The 25,055-nt window shown below is 41.4% G+C and overlaps 1 protein-coding gene and 1 pseudogene across 1 annotated transcript in view; both read right to left on the bottom strand.

The window, feature by feature from the left end:
• Positions 1-6,757: 6,757 nt before the first annotated feature.
• The window catches only part of LOC105306486 (phospholipid-transporting ATPase FetA-like), a 71,290-nt gene continuing 52,992 nt past the window's right edge, over positions 6,758-25,055 (bottom strand). Inside the window, exons 14-27 of the mRNA XM_023524041.1 lie at positions 23,943-24,108; positions 22,007-22,195; positions 21,209-21,324; positions 17,842-18,006; positions 15,831-15,942; positions 14,446-14,551; positions 13,925-14,066; positions 13,212-13,395; positions 11,541-11,764; positions 10,131-10,214; positions 8,374-8,616; positions 8,082-8,220; positions 7,040-7,170; positions 6,758-6,940 (exon numbers count right to left, since the gene is read on the bottom strand). Coding sequence (XP_023379809.1) covers positions 6,758-6,940; positions 7,040-7,170; positions 8,082-8,220; positions 8,374-8,616; positions 10,131-10,214; positions 11,541-11,764; positions 13,212-13,395; positions 13,925-14,066; positions 14,446-14,551; positions 15,831-15,942; positions 17,842-18,006; positions 21,209-21,324; positions 22,007-22,195; positions 23,943-24,108 — 2,184 coding nt within the window. The remainder of the gene's footprint in view (positions 6,941-7,039; positions 7,171-8,081; positions 8,221-8,373; positions 8,617-10,130; positions 10,215-11,540; positions 11,765-13,211; positions 13,396-13,924; positions 14,067-14,445; positions 14,552-15,830; positions 15,943-17,841; positions 18,007-21,208; positions 21,325-22,006; positions 22,196-23,942; positions 24,109-25,055) is intronic.
• LOC111732252 lies at positions 9,916-10,034 on the bottom strand (annotated as a pseudogene).

Below are 25,055 nucleotides of genomic sequence, written 5' to 3'. Positions count from 1 at the left end.
AATGGAGAGAGCATAGCAGACATGGTCAGAGATCTGATAATGAAGAGCCTCCTGTGACATACTAAAGAGTTGAGACTCACCTGTAAGCAGTGGAGAGATACTGAGGGGCTTCTGCAGAGGCAGGAATGGCAAATCAAATTTTAGAAATAAAATTCTGAGGATGAAGTAGAGAGGGCTAGGACTGCCATCAGGGGGACCAATGAAAAGCCACATTTTTGTACAGTTAAATGGTCCAGGGTAGGGACTTATTCCAAAGTAGATCAATTAGCATCCTTTACCTGATAATTTGGAATTAGGGAAAGAACTATATCCTTACTCATGGTTTGACTTATAATGGAAATTTGAGAACTGTGTGAGCGACTATCTTTTACTTACCAATGGCCTGAGTAGCTGAGAAGGAACAATCTGTTGCATAGGGAGGAGCCAAGTCTATACACAGAGACTACTGCCCAGGTTCTTGAGGCTGTTCAGCTTGATTCCTGCCCTGGGTAGATGACATATCCTTCTATCCATTCATATAGTTTCTTTCATTCAGCAAGTATGGGTTACATCCTGTTACTTGTGTTAAGGGATAATTTTCAAAAAAGGTAAAATCATGAACCTTATACAAATACAAAATAAATATTAAACTCACTTGTTAATGAGGGAACCAATAAGATATTAAAACCAGTTCAAATGAGGATGTAAGTGTTAGACATGTATATTCTCTACTAGACAAAATTAATTTGCATCCCCAGGAACTGGAATCTATTCAGTTATGGCCAGACACATTTTACACTATTACCAGTATTTGAATAGATTTGCACTTTAGAAATCTCACTCTAATCAGAGTGTGAATGTTGAATTAGGGAGGTAAAGAGATCAGTTAGGAGACTCTGTGGTAATTGTGATGAGAAGTGAGAGTCTGAATTAGGACAGTGGCTGGGGGGTTAAATTGGAGGAGGTAGATTCAAGAGAGATTTAGGGTATAGAAATCTACATGACTTAATTAAGTGTATCATTGGGGGTGGGATGGGGGGAAGAATAGAACGAATAGTCTAGGATGACCCCCAGACTCCTCCAAATGCTGAGTCTTTTCCAAAACTCTTTGCACATATCTTAGAAGATTGGGGGCTAGAATTGCTGAGAAATGTTGGGACTAGGATAATGTGCCCTTGTTTCTCTATTTCTGGCAGTGGTAAATAAAGTTATTTTTCCCACAAGTTCTTAAAGAAAAAGGTGCAGGGTGAACCAGATAGTCCTGTGGCCTTTCCCTGTTCCCAAGAGGCTATAGATGAGGAACAAGTGTAAACATGGCCTATGTAATCTGGAATTGCCTCTTTTTGCTATTAGCTGCTATTCAATCTTGCTCAAATAAAAAGATTTCCTCACTGAACCCAACTTCGGAAGCCCCTCATGGGGTTCTCTCCTGGAATAAAACTTTAACAATTAAGATGTGCAGACTAATGAAACAATTTTTAAACTTCAAACCTTAAAATTAAAGCATTTCCCATTTCTCAGCTTGGCCCTATTGCAGGTGGCCATGTTCAGTGGGAAATGGGGGTAGGGCTTAGTAGATGTTTATTTTTCCCACTTATCTCTTCACCCATCCCCAGCTTGCTAGCCCTTTCTCTCCAGTGTTTGAGCAGGGTGGAAGGAGAAGAGATGAGGGAGGTTTATTCAACTAATAGTCACAAACTAATTGTAGTGCTTGGCAGGTAGCTAAAGCTCTTTCTCAAGAAGCCCTGTTGTAGGTTTTTCAGAGATCCCTTCTCTGTTGGTGGAGATATTTCTCCTACACCTAGTCACTTGAGGTGAATTCAACTCTTCTAGCAGGTCACTTACAACTCCTTTGCAAATCTCTAGGCATTTGAAAAATCAGCTTTATTGAGGTATAATTTACATACAATAAAATGAAGATTTTAAATGTACAGTTTGATATGTTTTGACAAATGTATACATCCATGTAAACACCTCAAAATCAAGATCTAGAAAATTTACCTCATGCCCCTTCTCAGGCAATCAATCCACTCTCAGGCAACCAACCTTCTATCTAATTAGAAATCTGTAGGTATTTGATAGCATATATCATGTTTCCTTCTGCTGAGGTTTCCTCAACCTTTTAGATGGTATCTCTGACAAGATAAAGAAACCCTACTAGGTCTCTTACGTGGCCCATATCTGGTCCATGAGGAGCACCCATGCATCCCTTTTCCTGCAAAAACAATGGAATACAGGCCAATCTCACCACAGCCACCTTGTCTTGCTCTGCCAGAGAACAGAGTTAATTGTTCTCTCACTTTTCCCATTTTCCAGTTATGAGTCAACTATGAGTTCTCTGTGTCCCCCAAACACATTAATCATATCAATCTCTCCAAGCGATTTCCTTAAAACCCTCTCAACTTGAACTGAACTGGGTAGGGGGAGGGGAGGAACTCAAAGCCCACTGACAATTCTAAAGATCTCTTTCCAATGTCTGATTTTCTGGCCCTTTTCTCAGGATGGGTGAGGTAATTGAGTTGAAAACTTGTTTTTCACACTCCCTTTTTTGCAAGTCTTGCATGGCCATCTCACATCTCACTTTGGAATGTGGCATCTGCTGTCTTGGATCCTCAGCAGAGAATGACACTCAAATCTTCCAAGATGCATATAAACCACTGGAAGAGAATGCTGATTGTTCAGGGGTTTTGGCGGATATTATTGTTCCAAATTGTATTTTTACAAATGCCTTAAATGGGTGACCATGAGTGACCATGTTTCATGAAAAAAGACCCCTGCAGTATAACTGGAAACTAGGTACCAAAGGATAAGATTCATTTAGAAAGGACAAGGTAAGAGGCAAGTTCAAGACAAATAAAAGGTAGTAGTAGATTTCATTCACTTACTCAGTTATTGAAAAACATTAATAATCTAAGTGCTAGTCATCTGCTGGGTAATAGGAATACAAAAATGAAATAAAGTTCTTGTCCTCAAGGACACATCTAGATCATCATGGCCTAACAGAGAAGACAGAGAAGTAAACAACAATTAAAACAGTTGTATGAGTAATAATATATTCAACTCTTGGGAACTGAAAATAAATGTGCAAGGAAGAGGCACCCAATTCAAGAACAGGAGTTTGGATGTCAGTGAAGTCTCCCAGAGTAAGCGACCAAAGCTGAAAGTGAAAAGTAGATAGACATTAGCTAGGCAAAGGAGGAGGGAGTATTCTAAAAGGAGAGAACAGAAAGAGCCACCATATAAAGTCTTCTGAAGATAATGGAACCTTTGAGGAATTGTGGATAAGCTTGGTTTGGCAGAAATGAGGGTATATGCATCAGAAAATGGTGATGAAGCTGGAGAGGTAGGCAGCACTAAGGTAGGAAAGCTATGAGTCACTAAAGGATTTTTAAAATTTAATTATTAGTTTCGAGTATACAGTACATTGGTTAGACATTTATGGAGTTTATAAGACGATCACTCTAATTACTCTTTTTCTTCTCTGGCTCTCCACCTAGTCATTACATTAATGCTAACCACATTCCCTATACTGTGCTCCCCATCTCCATGACCATCTCTCAATTACTAATTTGTACTTCTTTAACCTTTCACCCCATTTTCCCAGTCCCCCAACCCCTCTCCTCTCTGGCCATCCCCAGATTGTATTCTATATTTGTGAGTCTGTTTTTGATTAGTTTGTCCTTTTTGTTTCTTAGATTCCACATATAAGTGAAATCGTATGGTATTTACCTTTCTCTGACTTATTTCACTCAGCATAACCTCTAGGTCCATCCACGTCATTGTAAATGGTAGGATTTCATTTTTTTAATGGCTGAGTAATATTCCATTGTATATATGAACCAATCATATATCTTTATCCAATCATCTATTGATAGCCATTTAGGTTGCTTCCATATCTTGGTTGTTGTAAATTGTTGGTTGTTGTAAATTGTGCTGCCATGAACATAGGGGTGCGTAGATCTTTACGAATTATTGTTTTGGGTTCTTTAGATAAATACCCAGAAGTACAATTGCTGGGTCAAAAGGTATATCCATTTTTAATTTTTTGAGAAACTTCCAGACTGTTTTCCATCGTGGCTGTACCAATCTGCAATCCCACCAACAGTGTATGAGAGTTCCCTTTTTTCCACATCCTTGTCAACACTTGTTCTTTGATTTATTGATGATAGCCATTCTGACAGGTGTGAGGTGATATCTCATTATGGTTTTTATATGCATTTCTCTGATGAGTTATTAAAGGATTTTAAACCGGCACATGACATATATGACATGATCTGATTTGTACTCTTGAAAGATCATTCTCTGTGGTGTGGATAATGGATTGAAAAGAAGCAGAAAGAGGCAGGGAGGCCAGAGAGGAGGATGTTGCTATAATCTTGGCAAGAAATGACGAAAGCAATGGGCCTGGGGATGAACAGGAAGGGAAAGATTTAAAGATGTATCTAAGACGGAGTAAATGGAATTTGGTAACAAAATAGATTATATTAGAGGAACAGAAGGGCTTCCAGGATCTGGTTCGAGTTATTTGTTGGGGGGTGGTACTATTTGGAGAAACAAGAAAAATAGGCAGAGCAGCAGATTCCAATTCTTTCATTTCATTTGCTCATTAATTCAACAGACATTTATTAAAAGCCCATTATATGCTATGAATAGACAAGTAAATTAGTGATTAAAATGCTCTGTAGTAAATGTCACTAACAGAGGTATGCACAGGGGAGCAACTGAATAAGTATATAAGTCACAAGTGTATAAGTCACATTGAGGCATCAGGGGAGGGTCTTGGAGGATAAATTGCTTAATCTGAGGTTTATTTAAAAAATCAAGGTAAAATTCACATAACATAAAATTAAGCATTTTAAAGTATACAATTCAGTGGCCTTAGTACATTCATAATGTTGTTCAATCATCACCTCTATCTAGTTCCAACTATTCTGAGTTTTGAAGGATGACTAGGAGTTTGCTAGATGAAGAAGGGGGTGAGGGAAAGCATTTTGGGATATGAGAACAGCATGTTTGATGACACGAAGACCAGAAATAGTATGATTGGAGTGAATGCAGAAGGTGGAGTAGTGAAAGACAAGGCTAGAGAGGGCCCAATAATTAAATGTCCAAATTTTAACTTGATCCAGAGGCATGAGAAGCCCTTAAAGGATGCAAAACTGGGGCCTGACACAATCAAATTTGCCTTTCAGGCAGATGACTCTGGAAGTGGGATTGCTTATGCCTTGAATAGGAGAAAACCAGGAAGATGAGTTGGGAGATTTTATCCATGTAAGAGATGATCGGAGTCTGAAAAAGGGCAATAGTAGAAATAATGGAGGGAACTGAAAGTGACATAATAAAGATACAGAATTTATATTATTTGATGACTTATTATATATCAGACTAGAGAAAGGCTTTAGGATGATTTCTACCAGTCTGCCTTTGTTGACTGGATAGTGGCAATAATGGTAGTGGCATCCTGGGATGAAATTTTGAAGAAAAATGATAAATGCAGGTTGGTGGGTTGAGTGTGAGTTTCCTGCAATTCAACTAAGTGAAGGGTCTCAGAGTCAGTTTAATAAATGGATCTGGATTTCAAGAGAGATCTAGCATAGAGTGAGAAGTGAAAATCTCTTCGTTGTTGGTAAATGAAGACATGAGTTTAGATGAAGTCACTCAGAGAAAGTATACAGAGAAAGATGAGCAGAGAACCTAGCACTGAACTTTGAGAACCAATATTTAAGGTGTGTAAAGAGGCTAGAGCTATATGGTTAAAAGATGTAGTCATAGCGAAGTCAAGATAGAGCTTAGCAGCAGCAAAGTGGCATAGAACTTAAAAAAAAAAAAGAGAAAAGGGGGTAAGGGAAATATTGGTTTAATTTGAAGGGGGAGGGTGGGGAGTCTGTGGGTCAAGGATATTGCTTGGACTATGTAATTGTTGCTGGGGCCCCAAGAGACCATACACATTTCTCCACTCCAAAATAAGCAATTTATTACTCCACAAACTTCTTAGAAACAATTTCCTAAGTACATACAATTTCTTCTCAAAATAACTTTATGGAATGAAGACAAATGTTCATCAATTATGGCTGTCTCCTCAAGAAAAGATTTTTTAAAATCCCATTCAGTCTCTCTCTCCCAGTTCTGAGGCCTGGAAAAGTGTCAGTTCTTGGGTCAAAGGCATCAAAGAGAGGGGAAGAAAGCAAAATCTTGAGCTGTCTTTAAGGCAGGAGCCACCTTTTTTTTTTGGTCCAGAAACTTTCCTTCAGCTTCTTATGACCAACTTTTCACAGCTGTCTCCTCCTTCTGCTACCCAGGGCCAGCAGAAGACACACTGAATCCCCCAGATAAACCTGAGAATGGTGCCTGAGTGGGACCATGTTTGTGTGGGGCTCTGGCAAGGTTTATGGTTGCTCTGGGTATGGGAAATGGGGGCCAGAGCAAGATTCTTAGGTCCTATTTTCTCTTCCCTTCTCCACACTGACCCTGTTCACCCACTACTTCCACATTTGTTTGTCTGTATTAAAATTTAGAAGAGTTGGTAGAAGGGAGGTCTGACAATGCTTTTTCTTGAAATGCTGTAATTCTGATGGATATCTGGGAGCTCTTTCTTTACCTTTCCTTGCCTTACCTGGTTACAGCATTCTAGGGAATGAAAAGGCTGTGTCCCTGGAATGAGTGGAAGGGCAGGTTTATGCTGCTTTGCCAGGGACTCTAAGTCCTTCCTACTAAGGTGAATACAAGGGAGGAAGAGCAATGAGTGACTCCTTTGGGGTTTCCCTAAAGACCTCTACTTTTAAAAAGCATAGCTGTCCTTCTTGGGAAACTTGGACTTCATAAACTTGCCAGAAGTGATGAGGGGCCCAAAGCCCTGTTTGTGGGAGAATGCGTAGGCAGAACGTCGAGAGCTCGAATGTTTCAGTTTAATCTGGACTGGGGGTGGCAGTGATTGTTTCATGCGATGAATTCTGTCAATAACCTACAGCCAGAGCATGGGGGACAGGGTTTTTATTTAGAGGCAAAGGTGAAAGGGGTCACGAATCAGATAACATTTGGGCAGATTCCCTATTCTGCTTACCTTGTCCACAGAGAAGGGCCAGAATAGTGGTTTGAGGAACTGGTACCCAACGGCAGGCAAAACACAGAGCACCACGCTGAGGGCAACACTCAGCCACAGCTGTGGCAGTTTCAGAGTGTTCTTTCCCACACCTGTAAACAATGAGCCAGGAGGGGAAAGGCTGAACCAGAGCCTAGAGAAAGGCGGCTATCAGGCAGAACTTAGACAGATACTCTTCAGTCCAAAGAAGGAAGTTATTGATCTGGAGACAGTTTAGTCTCCTGAGAAATAATATAAATGCAAAAAAATTGCAGTGAGGTCCTTTGTACAACGAAAGTTACTGTGAATTTACATACCTTTGTCTCCTGCTAAAGGCTGGGCAGGGCAGAAGAGGTGGGGGTAGGTTATAGGAATCCCAGAGCATGAAACATGAAAATGGGACAGAGGACTTTGGAGGGGAAAAATGAGTGCCTTGACAACAGATGGGAGCCAGCTACATCTACGTATTTACTCTCTCTGTATTTTGTCAATGGCCTGGACATGAAAATGGGACAGAGGACTTTGGAGGGGAAAAATGAGTGCCTTGACAACAGATGGGAGCCAGCTACATCTACATATTTACTCTCTCTGTATTTTGTCCTCCTCATAGTAGATATGAGAGGTAGGGAAATTAATCTGGGAGACAACAAGGTAGTACGCCACAATGGAAAGAATATTGGACTAGGAACCAGGGGACCTAAATTTGAGTCATTTAAAATTAAAAACCTCTAGTCTCTAAAATGGTGCTATTAATTCTTGCCTTGTCTACATCACAGGATGCTTGTAAAGATCAAATTGGATAAAAAAATTGGAAAATATCTTAGAAACTCTATAAGGTGAAATATTTCCCCTGCTCGATTTTGAGTCCTTTTAGGGCAGAGACCATGTCTTACTCATAACTATAGCCACAGAGCTGAGCACATAGTAATAAGTACTCTGCACACATTTATTAAACAAATATACTTGGTTCATATTCCCCACCCCTATCCTCCATCCCCATGCCACCCACTGGGCAGAGCCTTACCTAGGAATTGGAAGACGTTGGGGAAAATTAGGCACAAGTGATCACTGTACAGGAAGAATAAGATGCAAAAGTAGAAACCCAGGCTACCCCAAATGAAGAAGTGGCTTATCACCGTCCAGTAGGTTGTCTTCAGGGCAATCTGAAAACCACACTTATATGCAATACTCTATAACCTGGGACTTATCAGCCACCTCCCTTCTCCAATTCTGTAATGGAGGATCCTTCCTTCCCTCCCTCTTTTCCAGACAGTCTCCCCACCCAATCCCCTTACTCCCATCACCACTGGCCACACCTGCATTGTGACTACACAAAGCAAAGAGGTCTGCACTATCAAGGAGAAGGACTGGTAGTCGATTTCCTTCCCATCGCTGCATACTGAGTTGAAAACAGTCCCCATGGGGACAAAGAACAGCACGAAGGAACTGTAGATCCCATGCATAAAACACTTGACGAATTCCTTCTTGTTGAAATAGAGGTTGTGCTGGCCTGGCTCATACAGCTCTGGGAAATGTAGGCTCCATGTTTCATTCACATCCTGGAAGCACCAGAAGGTAAGAAAAAAGGCTCAGGAAAGTCCCATCTCCATCAGAGTAGAGCCTTCTCCCCTCACTGAGTCTGCTGCCAGGCTGCCTAGGAGCTTCCTCAGTGATTACTTAGGGAGTGGAACAAAATAACAGAGCAGTGAACACAGACCTTTCCTGAAGTCCTACTCTCTAGGCAAGGATCTGGGTAGTGGAAGAAAGCTAGAAGGTCAAGATGGTGGGAAGGAACTGGAGGCAGTTCAATTTCAGACTTAAGAAAGGGGGCAATTAGGATTGGGAGTAGTTGGAATAGAGGACTGGACCTTGGGGTAGGGGACACAGTTGGGACATGAGTCCCCAGTTTTAGCTGAATATTCCTTTAGCTGAATATTCTTTGTGTCAAAAGCCAGTGGAAAGAGAGGGGGAAGCTAATGGGGACTAGTGAGTCCCTTGGAGGTATCCACGTTGTGATGTGCCTCCCATTTCCGTATCTACTGGTGAACTCAAGTAAGAAGATTCTCTATGTGGATGACATTGGATCACCTTCATCTCCTAAATCTGAAACTCTGGATAACAAAGCTTAGGGAATGTTTTGAGAGGTTGTGCATCCCTAGAATTAGACCACTGGAGCTGGTTAGGGCTGTTGAGTGATACAACTCATTCCTTTTGCTGCTCTGAGGCTGGAAGCTACTTCATGAAGAATTTTCTTCCTACTCTGATGGAGACCAGAAACCATGATTCCATGATGTCCTCTTTCAGCTCTTTTATTCCTCTTTGGAGGCTCCTTCTCTATTCCATGTGCCCATGAATGGAGGTTGGGGTAGAAGAGGACGGAGAGGTAGGACACCAGGACCCTCAGTGCCCAGGAAATTTCTGACAGGGACAGTTTCCCTAGGCTGACTCCCTATGTCTCAAGGTGTCATACGTCCTGTGCTTAGCTTTCAGGACCCCCATCTAGGCCTCCTTGCATGAATTTACCTCATTATCTCTATATGGGTACCTCCTTTCTTGAGGCCCCTTGCTTTACCTAGTCCTGCCCCAATAACTCTATTTCACTACTTTTGTACACACTAAATTTACTGTACAACACTATTTCCATGTTTCTCTTTACAAAGAGAAAACTGATGCAGGAAAACATGGATTTCTAAAACTGATAATTCTCTGTGGAGGAGGATTCTTTACTTTATCCCATGATACCTCTCCAGATGATGAGCTTCCTTCCTTGCTCTAGAAATTACTCCATTTACACTTGACTTTATGTTATTTTATTATCTATCTATCTATCTATCTATTTATTTATTTATTTATTTTAACGCCTACAGCACCTGGTATTCTTAGGTAGTCTCCCATCCAAGTACTAACCAGGCCCAACCCTGCTTAGCATCCAAGATCAGAGGAGATTGGGCACATTCAGGGTGACATGGCCGTAGACTATAGCTCAGCTCTTGCTATTCTTCTTACTCTTGGGAATACTCTTCAAGGGCCCAGAGGCTTCAGCCCTGACTAAGAGGCTTGCTGCTGTTCTTACCTGATCAAATAGACTCAAGCCCAGGACAGGGAGGGAGGTATAGACCAGGTTGTAGAAAGTGATAAACCAGGTATCATAAACTGCCTGGAAGAATAACAAGGAGATATCTTAGATTCCTCTCTTCTCCAAAGTCCCAGCTCCACCTCCAGGTCCAAGAGAGCTCCCTTTGCCCTCAACCTACCCACTACTACACTAACCTAGAGCAGGATTTGAAATCCGACTGAGAAGGCTGACCTCTGTCTCTATTTGGTCCTACTCTATTTAGAACTCTGGCTACCAAGCTGGGACAGGCTACATCAAGTTTGTTTGTGGTGAACCTTACCAGGTTGATTTGGAACAATGCTACCATGATCTGCACTGACCACCCTGCCCCCTGCCCCCCACCCCTGCCCTGGCACAGAAAGGACCTAGAGTGGCTGCTATGGAATGCTAGCTATATCCCTGCACTCCCAGGCATGTAAATCTCTGGGCTTTTTTCTTTATCTGCTTTATGGCATTCAATAGTTTCTATAACACTGGACACTTTCTAACACTGGCAAGCAGAACAGACCTCATGATCCTACTGCAGCTAGGTGTTCCACCTTGGGCTCTAGAGAGGGTTCCTTTCCTTACTAGCCACAAGAGGTCAGCAGCAACACACACACACACACACACACACACACACACACACACGACTGGTTTTGTTACTGTCTGTACTGTCCGTAGACTACTGACTGGTCGGTCTGTTTTCCCTGGAGCCCAAAGCAACAGAGGTAGTAACGATCTCCCAAGAAAATTTCCCAAGGGGAATCTTTGAGAGACTTCTAAAAACTTCTCAGAGAAAAAGGGACTCTTTGTGGAACATCAAAATAGAGGTGTCGCCCCTCCCGTTACTGTGGGAAAGATTTCATATTTAAAATGTGGAATTAATTCATTAAAGCAATAATAGTGTGTGCTGGGGTAGGGGAGGGAAAGTAAAGGGAAGCTGTGTTTCCAAGTATGACTATAGCTGAACACCATAACTAGCCTGTCTAGCAAGACCCAGAGGCCCCTTGAGGCTTAGTCAGTTCCATAAAGACTACTTTGGATGCTAAAAAAAAAAAACAAAAATAAAAATAAACAACTCCCAGACCCAGGAATTTCCTCTCATTACATATGTTTGGAAACTCTAAGTCTCTATGTCAGGGAAAAGGTGAAAATATCTTATGAGTTCTGAAAGAGTCAAGGCCAAGTCAGAGCCAGGCTAGAAAAACTGGGGTTTGGAAATCTAAAGTTAAGTGTAGGGTGAGGAGATGGGATAAGCATGGGTGAGGAGCTTTACAGGTGGATGGCAGAACTGGTCTCTAGAGGAGAGAAAGGGTCTGAGCTGGCTGAAGTGAGGGGTGACAAGACCCAGTTGACCACAGTGGGAAATGCCACCTGACCTCCTACCTGTGCAGAGAACCCGTTGTAGAAGGAATACCAGAAGTGCACCAGGGTAAAGGCAAAATTTTTGTAAAAGAAGTAGTTGAGAAACTTGCACATGCGATTATAGGACCAGCGGCCATGGACCAAGAGCAGACGCCGAAGATAGTGGAACTGGGAGAAGGCAAAGTCGCTACTGAGCATGGCCTGCATTCCCTCCTGGCCGCTGATGCCAACCCCAATGTTGGCAGCTGCAAAAGAAACCCCAGAAACTTCTCAGCCACAGAGCTTGTTTGCTGGACACTCAGCCTGGGAAGTATAAAAAGAAAGCTGAAATCATGTTGTACAAACCCCTTACTTACATTTGGAAAACACTGTTAGGCCCAGTTCAAAATGGCACTTAGTGGAGCCTTTTCTCTTTAGTGAATTGCCCCTCGCCCACAAGTCAAAAAACAGCTCCTTCATCTGAACTTTGTTTTGGATACTGCTTTTCAAAGTCTGGCATGGCTAGTTCTAGAAAGCTATCTTGGATGGTCTTTGTACCTACTATAGCCATCTGGGCTCTTTCCTACTGTCCAGATGCTGAGGTAAACATTTCTTGATATCTCTTGAAGCCACTTAAATCAATTAAAAATGCAGGATAGATGTCAATCTAACTCTATATTTAATTAGTAGTTTATCTAAGGAGCCAAATCCAACTGTTGGGAGGAATAAGTGATGTATATACTTTGTGAGAAACAAGTTTTTTTAGGAGGTCTAAGGTGACTTTTTCTGGATAAAGCAAGGATTATACTTGATAGATAAGACTAGAGATCGTAAAACTTTTAATTCGTATATTTGTAATACAGGCTAAATTCACTGATCTTCTGGTATACACCTATTGTATTGCTTAATGGAATAATCAGAACCTCTATGGCCCTAAAAACCAGAGTTTTAGAAACTGGGGAAGAGAGAAAGAACACTTCCTAGTTTTGAAGCTGAGGTTGGAATATCTGCTAGTGTTTCCTGTATGGAGAGAGAGGCTGGACTAGACAACCTCTAGATGTCCATATCTCACAGAAACACGAGCTGCTGAAGTCTAACAACATTCAGGTGAAATTAAAACCAGCTTCAGTTATTTGTTTCTACTGGTGCCAAGTATCAGTAAGTCTGCTATTCTCCTTCAGCCAGGGGAGTCAGGGCAAGCTCTTGGGAACACTGCCTGAGGGAGGAAAAGATCCCTGCATTGGTCTTCACAGCTAATTCTCTGGTTGGGCAGCCCTGTCTTCTGCCTAACTTTGCTCAGGCCTACAGCCTTCAAAAAAGGAACAGACCATGACTCCTGCCCAGGGGTCCTTTCTGTGGGCTTTGATTTCATCTCAGAAAGATGGTGTGGTAGTGACACAGCTGATTCTGTGAATATATGCATAGGTTCTTGTGGGAGCCATGTTTATGTATACGAATGAGTGTTAAGTGCATGAATCTAAATTCAAGTGCATGCTTGTGGATATGGGCAGATGTATGCGTGTGTGAATCACATGGGAATGCAGGCAGGTGTACAGAAGCATGAATAAAGCTGCAAAACAGTATAAATGTATAATATATATGATGTGCAGGGGTGTGAACCAGCAACACAGTGCCACCCAGATCAGTTTTGCCCATGGAGGAAGAAAAGGGCAAGCCCATGCCTTGGGGCTACTGCCCCCACCCCTCACATGCCTTTGATCATGCTGACGTCATTGGCCCCATCCCCGATGGCCAGTGTCACCACATTCTTGTACCTCTTCACCAGCTCTACCACCTGGGCCTTCTGAAGAGGTGTCATCCGGCAGAAGATCACCCCTTTGCACATGCATGCTATTCGCAGCAGTTCCAACTCCAGGTTCCCTTCTAGAGCGTAGGCCTGCAGCACCAGGACACATACACATTTCAGGTTGCCCCAAAAGGTTCTCAGGTCAGGACCTTCCTAGACCCTGTACTCTCCTGTACTCCAGAGGTCAGGCGTAGCTGCTCCAAGGTGCTCCACCCCCAAGGGAGGCCAAGCCCCTAAGTCAATTCTAGGCATCCTCACATCTATCCCAGCCTCCAGAGTGAAACCCATCAGGATCTCACACTGGGTTAAATCTACTGACTGGGCTATAAGGTCAAGTGACTTTTTGGAGAACCTGGTTCTGTTCATTTTCTTCCTTCCCCTAAGTGACAGGCCAGTCAGTAGTGAATAATTTAAATAAAGGAATATGTCCTTAATGTCTCATTCCTCATTATTTCTGCCTAGAGAAGGCTCAGGAAAGGCGTTTGTCAGGCAAGGGCACCCCTGAAGGGAGGGGAAATAGGGTGACTAATGGGTCCTAAAATTTCCCTGCAGTTGCCTGAACCTAGGGAAAAAAGTTCTTTGAAAGAAGAGAACAGAGTTGTAGCTCTGTGTTGCCCACCAGACTGTAGCCATTGATGATCAAGCCATAGTTGCCATTGGGCACCTCCTCAGGTATTCTGAAGGGCATTTTGGACTTCGTGGTGAAGCAACTGCTTATTGGGTCCAGTAGAGACTTGGGTTTCATCTTGTCCATTACTGACCTGAAAGCCAAGAGCAGTGGTGAGTGTCTGACCTGAAGCCCTAGAGCTTAGGAAGAAAAATATGTTCCAGAGTGAAAGTAGGCAAAGTGGATATAGAGCCTCTGCAAGTACCAGCCAGAACCTCAGACTTGACTGCCTCCAGAGACCTGCCACTGCCTTGGGTCCCTGACCATCCACACATCACTCCTATCCCTCATACTCCAACTCCTTGAGCCCTAATGCTTGTTCACGAAATTCTCTTAAATATTTTATGTTTTTTGTTTTCCCTTCCTCCATTTCTTCTCTGATTCCTCTGGTAGTATGGGGGCCATACTGGGTGAATAGATGAATGGGAAATCTTGGGTCCAGGGACAGGTTGTGGCAGCTCCCCGATCTGTACCTGAGTTCTTCCCGGACGGTCTCACCATCGTTGCCTTCCACGATAAACAGCCCATCCACTGCATCCTCAAATATATTACAGGCAAAGGCAATGTTCACAGCAGTCTCTGCAGGGAAGAGAGAACACAGGTTACATTTTGGCTAGGACAGGGTGTCTTCACAGTGTACTGGTACATGGGCACTAGCAGTGGGCTGCAGAGCCCATCTGTCCACATTTGCCTTGGATGCAGTCGAAGTGTATTTTTCATGAGTCAACAGAGAACATATATAAACACCCATAGGAGACTGTCTACTTGGTAAAGACTTATTAGTTATTTATCAATAACTAGGATCCTTCTGGCTTAGACTTCTTTACAAAGCCTTTCCCTGTTTCTTAAAGCAATTCCAGCCTATCCACTTATCCAGGTAATCAGGATATATTTTCTTGAACGGAACTGCGCCCATTTCTATGTTAGATTTTACAGGAGACTGAGATATGTTTAGGTAGTAGTCTTTCCTCTACATCAAGAAATCTGGAATAAATTCAATACTAAAAAAAAAAAAGAAGGTTTTTTAAATTAAGTCCTGAACCCTGGCTGCAAGTGGTATCAATATTCAGAGGAGGCATTGCAATTGTTATAGAAACCTTCCTGGAGAAAAGCCTTGAGGATGAGTAAGACTTGTTTGGAGGAAGGAGAAAACATTTCAAATGGGCAGACAACTCAAACAGAGGGCCTAGAGTAGGAATTGGTTTGTTTTGGGACATACTGAATATAATGGTAACTTTAGGATAGAGATAAGGATGTGTAGGCAGCAACAGATTATGAAGGTCTTGAAGGCCAGACAGTAGAGTACAACTACCAGTGTGAAGTCACTGTACCTGAGCAGAGGAGCAACATCATAAAAGTAGTACATTTTAGAAAGATTAAACTGATGGTCGTTTGTAGGCTACACTTAAATTAATAAGGGCAAGAGAAAGATCAGTTCAGGAGTTTTTGCAGAAGTATAGCCAATAGGGGACAAAGGCTAAACTAGGGTGGTGGTGGCATAGTCAAGAGGATTTTCAGAGGAACTGGTGGGACATGGTGCGAAAATAAATCTTTGGGACAACAGAGAGGATACAATGAAAGACAACTCTAAAATGTTTAGCTTGTGAGTTGCTGGATGACAAAGGCCATGTCTGATTGACTTACCTCTGTGTTTTCAACGCCTACCTAATATAGCAGCTGGCACAAAGTATATGCTTAGCAAATTGTATGCCAGACTGGGAATTAAGTTGTCTTGTAAGGACTTGACCTGGGTTATAAGGTATTTTCCAAATAAATGGATAAGGAAAAAAGGAAAAGAAAAAGAAATGGCTAAGGTGAACAGGGAAGAGGATTAATCAGGTGAGCAGTTCCCTTTTACCTTGCTTATCTCCAGTTAAAACCCACATTTTAATTTTGGCTTTGTTCAGGGTGATGATTGTTTCTGGTACTCCATCTTGCAGCTTGTCTTCTATGGCTGTGGCCCCTATCAGCTTCGAACAGAGATATTGATGAGTCAAGAAAAAGGAGATAGTTATAGCTCTTAATGCTACCCAACAACTCAACTGGCACCTTAGCATCTTCTTTAATAAGCTGGCTCTGTCATGGCACAAGAACCCCAATGGCATAAAACTTAGCACACTCTGTCTCTCAACAGATGCAGCTTTTTAACCACATGCTGATATCAAATTTGGAAACACAGTAGGGACCAAAGAGGGAAAAGACTTGCCTAAGCCATATATGATACTGTGTGCCACTTCTAAACTCTCTGTTTCTCAACACACTTTCATTTTTTCCTTGCTTTGTATTCATAGCAAGCTTCCCAGCTTTGGTCTCAAAACGCGGTGGATCCCAGACAAGTGATCCCCCACATCCTATTCCAGTTTTTCTTTCAACCCTACAAGAACTTGGGTGAACTTCCTTTGTTTTTACCTACTAGAGCCCTCTAAGGTTTTCAAGGTCTTTTCCCATGAAAAGGGAAATCACTAAATTAAAAGCATCTTGGTCCAACATCATGCCTTCTCCCTACGCTACCCTGAACAACCACAGGGATGGGCACCAGCACTCAGTCTGAGGAACTGACAAACTACTGACTGATTTCTGCTAGGCCTCTAGAAGGACCGTCTAGAAATACTAACCACAGAACTGAGTATGCAAGGAGATTTGTAAATTTTGAGATCTCTAAATTTTCCTATTTGGTATCTTTTTATAGCAGAGCTCCCCTGTATCAGTCTGGTCAAAAACTTTGGGGTTTTTGACCAGACTGATACAGGGGAGCTCTGCTCTTTTCTCTTTTTCTTATATCCTATAATCTAATCCATCAGAAAATTCTGTTGGCTCTGTTTTTAAAATACGTACAGAATTTGACCATTTCTCACCACTTCCATTACTTTTATCTGGTCCAAGCCATTATCATCTTTCAAGTATTATTGCAACTACCTTCTAATTGGTCACCCTGGGTCTGTGCTTGCTCTCCTATAGCATAATCTCAACATGGCAGCCAGAGAGATCATTTAAAAAGCTAGCATATCACTTTTCTGGTTGAACTCTTCGATGGTTTTCCATATCTCACTGTAAGTCCTTATATTGGCCTATCAGGACTCGCTACTATTTCTCTACCTTTTATTCTCATGTCCTTTTATTCTCTCCTCCTTACTTAAACTGTACCAGCCACCCTAGCTACCTTGCTGTTCAATTAACAAGTTAGGTCTGCTCCTGTTTCAGAGACTTCGCTCTGGCCATTCCTTCTGTCTGGAAAGCTAATTCCCCAGAAATCAGCTTGGCTTGCCACCTTCTTGAGGTCTCTGCTCAGATGTATCCTTTAGAGGGAAGACTAAGCACACTATTTTAAAAAGCAACATGCTTTTACCCTCTCCAAAACAGACGCACATGCTGATACTCCCTGGCTTTCTTCTTGGCTTTATTTTATTTTCTCCCATGGTACTTTCATCATCTAACATACTGTATACGTTACTTTTTGTCTGTGTTGTTTACTGCTATATGTTCAGGGCTTAAAACAGTACCTGGCACTTAAGAAATATGTCAAGTGAATGAGTGAATATTTTTCTCTTGATTATTCCATCAATTAGTTCTGGATTATCTAATCTGCGCATTATTTAGATCCTGATTTCTCCCAGATTACTTAAGTTTCTGCGAGCAGTTTTGGGATAAGAAACATCGTCAGAAAGATAAAATTTATAACCAGTGCATTTTTTCATTATTTATGAATTTCAAAAATCCAGGATATCCTGAATCAGCTTGGATTCTACTGAGAGAATCCTATAGAGAGCCTGAACCTACTGATTTGCTGAAAGCCATTCAGAGCCCTCTGGTGACTGCCATCCCTCATCGCGCCCCAGTGGTGAGGAAGTCCCTGGCTTCCTCGCACTAACCATCAAGTCTTTTTCGATCTCTTCATAGACACTTGATATTTTATTTTCCCGATTCTCCAAAGACAAGCAGGCTTCACTGTGCTTCTTGCTCCAGGCATGGAAGAATGAATTGTCCAATTCTCGGTAAGCCACCATGAGGGTGCGAAGGCCTTCACTGGCAAAATCCTGGAAGAAATGTGTGTGCAGTGTGTAGGCCTGGGCTGGGTTAGGAATGAGTTAAGGGAGTGGCAGACAGGACTCTATAGGCCCTGTCTGCCTGCAAAACAGGGTTTAATAGTTAGTACCATGGGGCTAATACCTAGCCTAACCAGAAAGCAACTGTTGAGCTCTTTCAGCAAAATGTCCTAAGGATTGGGCCAGCATAGCTGGGGGTAAAGTTTGAGAGTAGTTCTGAGAGATAGAAGGTTTTAGCTTCTGTCTGTAGTTAGGTAATTTGCTATGTGACCCTGGGGAAAATCAAGCCTTCTAGAATTCTTCATGTAAAATTGGGATAATAATTCACTCCTTACCGACAAGATAATGATTTCTATACTACGAGAATGGAGTAATAAAGTAAAAAGAAGTTGTTATAAAAAATAATCAAGGGTATTATTTTTTACAAGATTCGTTTTCTTCCCTCTCTGCCTTCTTTCATCAAGTATTCAATGGGCATCTTGAATAGCACACATATTATGTATTTGTCTACAGCTGGTTGGCTCAGTTGATTAGCCATAGCCAGCGGTGTTAGTGAGGCCACTGTTGAAATGCTCAATGGGTGAGCTAGCATCTTTTTGCTCCTTGGCCACTGATACATCCTAACCATAGTTAGCTATCTTGCAGAAATATACTCTTGGTCATAAGGAGGACTGGGTGAGAATGTGGGTGGTTTAGGGCTGAACTCATATCCAACTGAAGGTAGGTTAGAAGCAGATTTGTGTACTGAGAATTGCACATGACTAACAATTTTACACGATCACTGTTATAGTGAGCTTCAAAATTATTCACTTTGGCATTATAAGAACAAAGAGAAACAGAATTTATCATCTTAATAGTTTGCTCTTAGTTCCCTGTGTAACTCCTGCATGTTTGACGTTAGCTGTCACGTGAAATTAACATGAGGCAATATATGTAGGGAATGCCATCTCTTAAACTTCTGTACTACTGGCAGGCAGAGCTATGAAACAGAAGCCTGAGAGTAGATCCCAGAGACTTCTTAAGAAGGAAGAGACATGGCAGAAACTGATTTTGATTAGGATACTGATAATAGGACTTGACAAGCTTAACTGTGTATTAACAGATATTTAATCCTTCAGTAACTAATTTAGCAGATTGTTTAACATTATTTCTTACTTATCCCTTTTTCTCTTCTCTTCTGGTAGACAAACTAGGGCCCAGGGGCCAAACACTGACTGCAACTTGTTTTTGTATGACCTGTTTGCTGATCTCTGTCTTAGAGGGTCTGGAGATATGTTTCTGCATGAGTGGGATATTGAAGCTTGACTCATAGGTGTATTATCAGTGGTTAATAGACTGTAATGTAGTCAGGCTCCACTATGGCTGGGTGTTAAGGTTGGTAGCAGGAAACAGGTCAAAAGATGTGAAACAGTTTTATGACACCCTTTGAAGCCAGTCTGGAAATGTTCTCTGAGAAGATACCTAATTCATGTGTTTTGAAAGGTTAAAAGATGAGAGTTTTCAGACAAGCCCATAAAAAATAGTGTGGCCTCTGGGAGCCATCCTGTGTGGGACACTTCACTGACTTTTTAAAACACTTGAGGTACCATGTACACACCATAAAATTCAGCCTTTAGATATAATGTACATACCATAAAATTCAGCCTTTTAAAGTGTACGATTCAGTGTTTTTAAAAAGATTATAGCCATAAAGTTGTACAACTGTCACTACTATCTAATTCCAGAACATTTTCATCACTCGCAAAAGAAACCCTGTACTCATTAGCAGTCATTCCAATTCCCTTTTCCTCAGCCCTTAGCAACCACTAATCTATTTTCTATTTCTACAGATTTGCCAGTTCTGGACATTTCATATAAATGAAATCATACAATATAAGGCCTTTTGTGACTGGCTTCTTTTACTTAGCACAATGTTTTCAAGGTTCATGTATATTGTAGCATGTATCAGTACATCATTCCTTTTTACAAATGAAAAATTTGTTGTACAGACATACCACGTTTTAATTATCCATTCATCCATTGATGGGCATTTGGGCTGTTTCTGCTTTTTTGCTATTGTAAATAATGCTGCTATAAATATTCATGTACATGTTTCTGTGTGCATGTATATTTTCATTTCTCTTGGGAATATACCTAGGATGGAACTGCTGGGTCATATGATAACTCAATGCCTCACTTTTTCAGAAACTGCCAGACTATTTCCCAAAATGGCTGCATCATTTTACATTCCCATCAGTAATGTATGAAGTTTAAGATTTCTCTACATCTTTGCTAATACTTACAACTATCTAGTCATCTTTTTTATTTTAGCTATCCTAGTGGTGTGAAGTAGTATCTTATTGTTTTGATTTGCATTTACCTGTTGGCTAAAAACACTGAACATCTTTCATGTGCTTATTTGCCATTTGTTCTCTGACTTCTGACTGTGTTAAAGTAGAGTCAAGCCAAAATGGCTTAATAGCATTTTCTCAAATCTATTTCTTCTTTAAAGTTTTTTTCTGATCTTCCCCTTCCTCATCCCATTTCCTGTCCTATTCCCCTAACCCTCTATCTATCCAGGTATAAGGGTAGAAACTCCAGGGAATATGGATCTGATTTTACTTTTTAGTGTCAGCAGACTGGAGCCACTCTTTCTTTCTGATATATCTCAAATCCTAGAGGGTAGAAATGCAGTGGAGTGGAAATGGAGTGGGGTAGGTGGAAATGGAGGTACCCTTGAGGATTCTAATCCTGTAGATATTAGAGAATGGTATCAAACAGTCCCCTAAACAAACCCAGGCCTGGTGCTTTCTGCTCTACACCCTAAAAGCAATCCGTTCTCATCATAGCTGGGGAGGAGGGGTGGGGCCTCCCCTACCAGTGGGCCCTACAATGAAGCAAATTCTAAGTCTGACCATGGGACCTCCTGAACCAGGAATCATAGAACTATTCTGATTGTGTTAAGTGTTCCCACAGACATAGTCCTTGTCATGCCTCTGGGATCTTGTACCATCCAACTCCTTGACACGGAAGCTGGCAATGTGGTCAGTGAGAATCCCACTAAATGAGATAATTTTTACTCTTCCATCAATTAAAGAGACACAGACACCAACATACCCATACAGAAACACAGTGACACAGAGACAGATGTGGACACATATCCAGATACACAAAACCACCCACAGCTTCTCTCCCCTGCAACCTAAACACTTACATCTAAATGCTCCAAGGTCACATCTCTGAGGGATCTACAGGATGGATGAAGCAGCTGACAGAGGATGGTGTCTGCACCCTTGCAGAACAACATTACCCGATCTTCAGGTGTCCTCACTAAGGATAAGCAAATTAACCATATAGGCTTGTTATAAGAACTTGTCTGGGCCACTGAGAGATGGAAGGAGGCTGTTCCCGTGACATTTGTTTCTGATACCTTTGGAGACTAAACACTTAATGAGTGGTCACACAGGATAACTGGTGTGGTGCAGGCTGATGAGAGTGAGAGAGGACCTTATGGAACCAGTTCTTCCATGAATTCAATATCACCTATGGAAGACTCTGATGCAGAATCACATTTAGCTTCTCAAGTCTAAGTTCAATACCAAAGCTCACACCTAGTAAGGACCAAGGATGAATAATGACCCAAACTAACTGAGAGCAAGATAGTATGAATTTCCCTATATTTCTGCCTCCATCTCTTACTCCAGGTTCAGGTTTTATGGATTTATTCTCTGTTCTTATCTTAGCATTGAGGGTTCTTATAAACCATTACTTAGGAACACTAAAGAAGCACCCTAGCATATGGCAGCAAGCCTCCACATGTGTATGAAAGACAATAAAATGATATATGACAGAGAAAATGGGAATGGCTATGTGTTCGTATTTGAGGCACAGTACCTGTGGGAAGGCATGTGGGTGAGAGAAAACATTTGTGTGTAGATTAAACAGGAAGTCAATGTGTGAATGTGTATGAAAGACAAATAAGGGGAGAGGAGTGACTAGGAGGGGCACCCACCAATAACAGACATCCTCTTGCGCACATTGCTGAAGTCCAAAATAGCCAGCAGTTGGTAGACTTTGGTTTTCCCCATTTCGACTACCACAATTATCTCAGATGTGCGGCAACGGAACACAAAGCCAAAGTTCCTGGCAGCAGTGACCAGGGCACCTTCATCTGGAGACTGAGCCTGGTACACCAGGTTACCTGGTGAGAGAGAAAAGGGCAGCCAGAGAAAAGGGCAGCCAGAGCCTACAGCTGAAGTCCACCCAGAAACAACACTGTCTTCCAAATGGCTTACATAAAGATGGAGCCCAAGAGGCAACAAAACTTCCTCACAGTCTGGCCCTAAAAGGCCAGGTTATATAGAACAGGTCATTTATTTTTCTTTCCAATATTTTCAACTCATTTCACAGACCTGAGTTAGTATTATAGAGGTACATGGTACATGCAATGTATACAAATAAACAAAACATAGGCAGTTACTCTCCAACTTTAGTGGGTAAAGAGGGTTCAGGGGGCTTGTTAAAAATGCAGGTTCCTGGCCCTACTCAAACTTACTAAATCCAGAATCACAAAATCTGGGAGGTGGACCCAAGAAATTGAATTTTTAACAAATATCGTGGGTGAGTCTCATGCAGGTGGTCCTACATAAAGTGGTCCTGCATAAAGTGGTCCTGCATAAGACTGGCCAAACTTTAAAGAAATACTACTATAATATTGATGGTTTAATAAACAATTTAAAAAAATATATGAATGAATATTGTCATCTTTGAAACTCGCACCTTGGGAAGCTAAATGATTCACTTTACTGAATCAGTCTTCCAATGTGATACTATTCAAGACATTTTTCAAGCTCCTTTTTAGAATAGCACCATAACCTGAGGTACATTTTGGATTATTTCTCTTCTGAAGGGCAATTTAATTTTTAAAAACAGTTACATATTATCAGAGTCTTATACTTATGAATGAGATAGGTGGGGGAATATAATTTTAGTTCAGACGAAAGATGTATCTATAGGACAATAAGACTATTTTCTTGTGTGCTTCCTACCTTGTCACTCAAGGCAGTAAACAAAGACAAACTCAAATACTCTTCAAATAATAGCAACTTGTTGGAATGTCAGGCCTGGAGAGGCCTATCGTGGAATGGGAGCTCACAGGGCCAGGAGACATGAAATTTGGGTTCTTATCTTTGCCATTTTTAGCTATAGGATTTTAGGCAAGTCATTTAATCTCTTTTAGCTTCAGTTTCCTTCAAAACTAGGATGATTTTTCTTGTTCTGCTTACCTCAGAAGGCTTTTGTGAATATTGGGGGAGATAATATAAATAAAATCAATTTATAAAACTGTAAAGTGATAAATATAAGGTGTTACTATATAAAGAGTTATGTAAAGAGTACATTGACTTTAAAGGATGTGATTTATTTGGTTGCCTAAATTGTTAAGAAAAAAAAGTCTTCTTAATTTATAAACAGTCATTTTTCATTCTTTCAAAAAAAGGTATGGATAAATTCATGGATGATACAGTCTTATCTCGTTAGTAAAGAAACTATGATATGTGGGGATAGCCTTAAATTGTGAAGTAACAAAAGGACGACTCGATACATCCTTCAAGAAATCTTGTCAGAGATAGTGGGGCTGATCTTGGGGATAATTCAGATGGACTCTATGATCTCAAGATCAGAAGCTCCCTAGATAGCACCAAGTTTGACCCCTATCCAATGGCTGTATCTTTTTTCAGACCAAGAGGTTGTTTTCTACTTGAATATCTCCAGTGACTAGCAGCTCACTATTTATGTTGACTATCCATTCAATTGCTGGATAACACTTGCTATTAGGAAGTTCTTTTTTCGATTAAACCATTACAAGTGATATCAAACCACTCTCACCTTCAACCAGCCTAGACTCTATGGCATATTCTCAGTCTATGAGGCCTCAGGGCCCTTCTCACCTTTTACTTTCTCTTCTGACATCACAGTATGACACAATGAGAGTGAGAGGAAAAACAAGTGCACCCAGTGGTCTCCCTTTTTCACTGCTTCCACCAAAGTCTTGTCATAAAATGAAAACTTAGGATCAGCCAGTTCGTTGTAGGAGAAGCTGACCTTTTCTGTTTTCTGGAACACATAAGGCAGAACAAACTTTCAGTAGCAACTTGACACATTATAAAAGCTCAATTTGGGGGCAATTTCTGGAATGTGATCAGAGCTCTTAGGAGGATGGAAACAGAAAACCAAAATAAATGGAGGAGATCTTGTGCTGGTTCCTAAGGCCTTTGCAGCTCTAACTGGGACCATCCATTCACTTGGGCCAGAAAAGATTCATCTCACAAGAGACAAGGTAAGTACTGCTTGGCAGACCCTTCTTGTATCCTTTCTGCCCCAGCTATTCTGAATGATCAATGGCCAGCTTTAGTCTCTACTCTTTCAAGTCCCAAATCCATTATAATTAAACTTGAAGAAATGAGTGGGGAACTGTTCCATATTAGTAAATGATGTCTGGTAACAGTCTTATCTCTGGCTGCCTTCTGCCTGATTTTGGGAGCTGGGAAGGGAACTGAGTCCTGCTATTACTGTGATATTAGGTCAGTCAATAATATCACTCTGTAGCACTATTCCTATTTAACCCCACAAGGGGGCTAGAGAGGAACATTGCAAGATAGAGGCAAGGATGCATAACAAAGACTCTTCAGTACATTGTACTTCTTCACAGATTTAATTCTGAACCATTTTACTTGACCTGTCAGAATACCTGACTCTTTCCTGGCTCTGACCTTCATGGTCTTTAACTTTGCCTCAATCTTTGGACCTAATAATACCATTTTCCTGGTCATGATAGACGTAATTCTCATTCTCCATTTCAGCTAGGAAGTGGGTAACCACCTTGGGTAAACATTTTATTCTGGTTCAATTTGGCCCTGAGGCTCTCTTACTCCTGGAGTGTGATTAAGAGATTTCTTCAGCCTACACCAGAACTCTCAACTGTATTTCTCCAGTTCTTTGTAGTTGTACTTGCGCTGGGCCCCAATATGTCAAGTACAGACACAATGTTCCTGCTTGGTTTT

The sequence above is a fragment of the Pteropus vampyrus genome, unplaced genomic scaffold, assembly GCF_000151845.1.
Source record: "Pteropus vampyrus isolate Shadow unplaced genomic scaffold, Pvam_2.0 Scaffold436, whole genome shotgun sequence".
Taxonomy (NCBI): Eukaryota; Metazoa; Chordata; class Mammalia; order Chiroptera; family Pteropodidae; genus Pteropus; species Pteropus vampyrus.
Note: the sequence above shows the minus strand (reverse complement) of the source record. Positions and strands in the feature narration are given on the sequence as shown.